This window comes from Gymnoscopelus microlampas (assembly GCF_963454915.1).
Source record: "Gymnoscopelus microlampas genome assembly, chromosome: 13".
In the NCBI taxonomy this organism is placed as follows: Eukaryota; Metazoa; Chordata; class Actinopteri; order Myctophiformes; family Myctophidae; genus Gymnoscopelus; species Gymnoscopelus microlampas.
Genome location: NC_139950.1, coordinates 48,905,221 through 48,908,449, shown reverse-complemented (window position 1 = coordinate 48,908,449; position 3,229 = coordinate 48,905,221). Strand labels below are relative to the sequence as shown.

General features: G+C 45.2%; 1 protein-coding gene across 1 annotated transcript; it reads left to right on the top strand.

Moving 5' to 3' along the window:
- Nucleotides 1-1,418: 1,418 nt before the first annotated feature.
- LOC311058716 (kelch domain-containing protein 3-like) lies at nt 1,419-2,546 on the top strand (the record flags this gene model as incomplete). Its single annotated transcript, XM_084076180.1, has 1 exon — nt 1,419-2,546. The coding sequence occupies one exon, from the start codon at nt 1,419-1,421 to the stop codon at nt 2,544-2,546; it is 1,128 nt and encodes a 375-aa protein (XP_083932306.1).
- Nucleotides 2,547-3,229: the final 683 nt, after the last annotated feature.

The following is a 3,229-nucleotide window of genomic DNA, read 5'->3' as shown; positions in this document are numbered from 1 at the left end:
GTGGTTCTCAAACTTTTTCATGCCAAGGACCCCCACATTGACACTTATTAGCCCGTGGACCCCCATTTGAAAAGATATGCCAGGGACCCCCATATGAGAAGATTTTTACGGCTCTCCAGCAGTGACTCTCAACCGTTTTAATTTCAAGGACCCCCAGTTTGACATGCATTAGAGGCTACGGACCCCCATTTAATGGCATTTATATCTCTGGGACCCCAATTCATATTGTAAAATCAATGTTAATGTAACTCTGAGAGCGTACAAATGGAACCAAATGGACCCGTTAGGGTCCATTTGGTTCCATTTGTACGCTCTCAGAGTTACAGACCCATAAGGGTCCATTTGGTTCCTGTCCATCATTTAGCTGGAACTCCCTCAAGTACCCCTGGGGGTCCCCGGACCCCACTTTGAGAACCAATGGTTTAGAGGCAAGCCTCCTGGAAAGTGACGCCCACTGCCTCGTGTTCCAACTTCCTCTCACGAGGACTTTGCGGAGACTTTGCGGATTACAGAGACATTTGAATGCCATGTTCAGTGTCTGAGAGAAAGATGGAATAAGGCAGGCAATGAATGTGTATGAGAGAGAGACGAGGATGCAGACAGACAGACAGTGGTGATGATGTACGACCGCTAATTAAATGCCACACTACTTTCATGCCTGTACCGTTGAAATTTCACAGCATTGAATAGGCTACTAGCGTCCCAATTCTAAGCATGTCATTGTGGGCAAGGATTTGGCAACAACAACAAAAAAGGCGAACATTCAGCAAAGAAAAGATGATCTAGTTCAGTCTAGTTCACTGTCATCTTCTGTCATCTATTTTTTTCCTCATTGATCATTAATTTATCTACAAGCGTGCAGTCATGCGGTGTGTTGTGTGCTTGTAGGTTGGCTATTTTCGGCAATGAGATTTTGTGTAGGGGGGAAAAGTAGGAGACTCAGTGTAGAACGCTGGGGGACCCTGCATGGCAAAATAAGTATACCGTATTTAGGATGGAATTGGTACAACTGAAGTTCAGGGGGGGGAGACCAAGGCTGATGACAACCACGCCCCCTTCCTACCCAGCCCAGATGACAACCACGCCCCCATGCCATCTCCCACCAATCAAGCAGACAACTCCGCCCACATAACCAATCACTCCCCTGTCTTCAATCAATGTGATGTCAACCACTTAACCACTTCATCGTTAAGAGATAAATGTATGCAGATAAAAACAACTGCACAAATCAGTGTTGTTACACATGCATGACATCAGTTTGTGTTGTGAGTGACATCAGGCCAGAGCTTTGTCAGCCTATATAAGCTGTTGCAGACATATAGAGAGAACGAGAGGAATATTGAGAGGTTAAGGTAAAGCGAGTGAGAGAGACATAGGCAACCAGAGACAGAGTCAGTGACAGACAAAGAGAAATAAAGATGCAGAGCTGGTCAGTGCCCCTGAAAAGAGGACCACAGACACATTCATTCTATGGTTGTGCTGCTGGGCCAGTGGAGGACAAGGTGTATTCCTTTGGAGGGTTCTACTATGACGGGAAGACCTACAGCAACAAGGATCAGATTGATGTTCACGTCTTCAACTCAGTGACTTTGTGCTGGACTACGTTGTCCCCAGTGACAACTGGAAGACGAGAATGTTCCTTTGATGTTCCCTCCATGCACTACGGACACACAGCTGTACTGATAGAAGATATCATCTATATATGGGGAGGGATAATGAATTGTAATACACAGGTTGATGGCCACAACTGGTTTACCGTCAAGGGAGACAGTGACAACGTTCTTTATGCATTTGATGTCGACGCCCACAGATGGTTCAAGCCCAAGATTTCTGGAACTGTTCCAGAGGCGAGGTCCCGCCACTCAGCCTGTGTCTTGGAGAAGGTCATGTTTATCCATGGAGGATGCAACCAGACTGGATACTATAATGACATCTACAAGTTGGACACCACCACAATGGTCTGGTCTTTAATTAAGACCAGAGGCACTTCACCTCCTGTTTCATCATACCACTCTGCCACCATCATCGGGACAAAGATGTTTGTATTTGGGGGATATGGGCACCAGGACAACAACATCAGAGTGTTTGACACAGAGACCAACTGCTGGCTGAACACACCTTCTGCACAGCTTCTTCCAGAACAACGTCGGGGTCATGCAGCCTTTGCCTACAATGGAGAACTGTACATATTTGGTGGATACAACTATGATCTGGAGCGACGCTTAAATGATCTGTGGAAATTAAATCCAAAGACCTTCTCCTGGAGGAAGGTTGAGCCCAAGGGGAAAGGCCCAGATTGGTTGGGTAACGTGTGCTGTTGCATGGTGGGAGATCGTATCATCCTCTTTGGATCAAGTCTCATCTTTCATATCTTACATGTAAGTCCTAGTCTTAAGACATTATGCAAGCTAGCAGTTATTCAGTATGGTTTGAAGCAGTCAGGACTCCCACACAACATCAAGTGGGAACTGGCAGCCATGACCAGAGCAACAGGACAAACTAGAAAAAGTGCTCCTCGGAGCACAGGTCTCCGCCAGGTCAGGTAGGTTAGTGTGGACTGGGCATTGACTAAAAGGAAAGAAATGTCATGTGATAAGAAGCGGCCTACTCACTCCTCCTGCGTTGAAGGAAGCATGAGCTGAGTTTGGGGCTCTCCCCAGGTTGGCAGAGGAAGAGTAGCGCCCATGATAACACGCTTAGGCATTGGCACTGGGTGAAAAATAGGGGTTACAAAATTGTGGGATAAAAATTATATAGAAAAAAAATCATTAATAAAAAAATAAATAATAATAATAAAAAAGAGATACTGTGTACCGATTTGCATGACGTTTAGACAACATCTGTAGGAGTACTGTCAAAAAGAAACTTTTGCAAAAAGCGGCCTCCTGTTGGCGCTATAACAGGCCCATGTGAAAAATGTGGGGCAGAGCTTCTGAATTGACATCCAGGGAATGTGCACATCAATCTGCCTCTGTCTCCGCCATGCCTTTTGGCCTGGCGGAGACAATAAGTAAAAAGGAAAGAAATGATAAATAGAAATAAACTGTTGCAGTGGGTGCTGAATATCTTCAAGAATACGGTATGTAGCTGAACAATAGAGTTATAATATATCTAGGCCCCACCCCCCACCTATTCATTTCAATGATGTTGCTCAGGGTTAAAGGGTTACAGGGTTAAACAACTAAAAATGGGATTGGCTTTCAAAATAGCCAATCCGAAGTTACCCTCA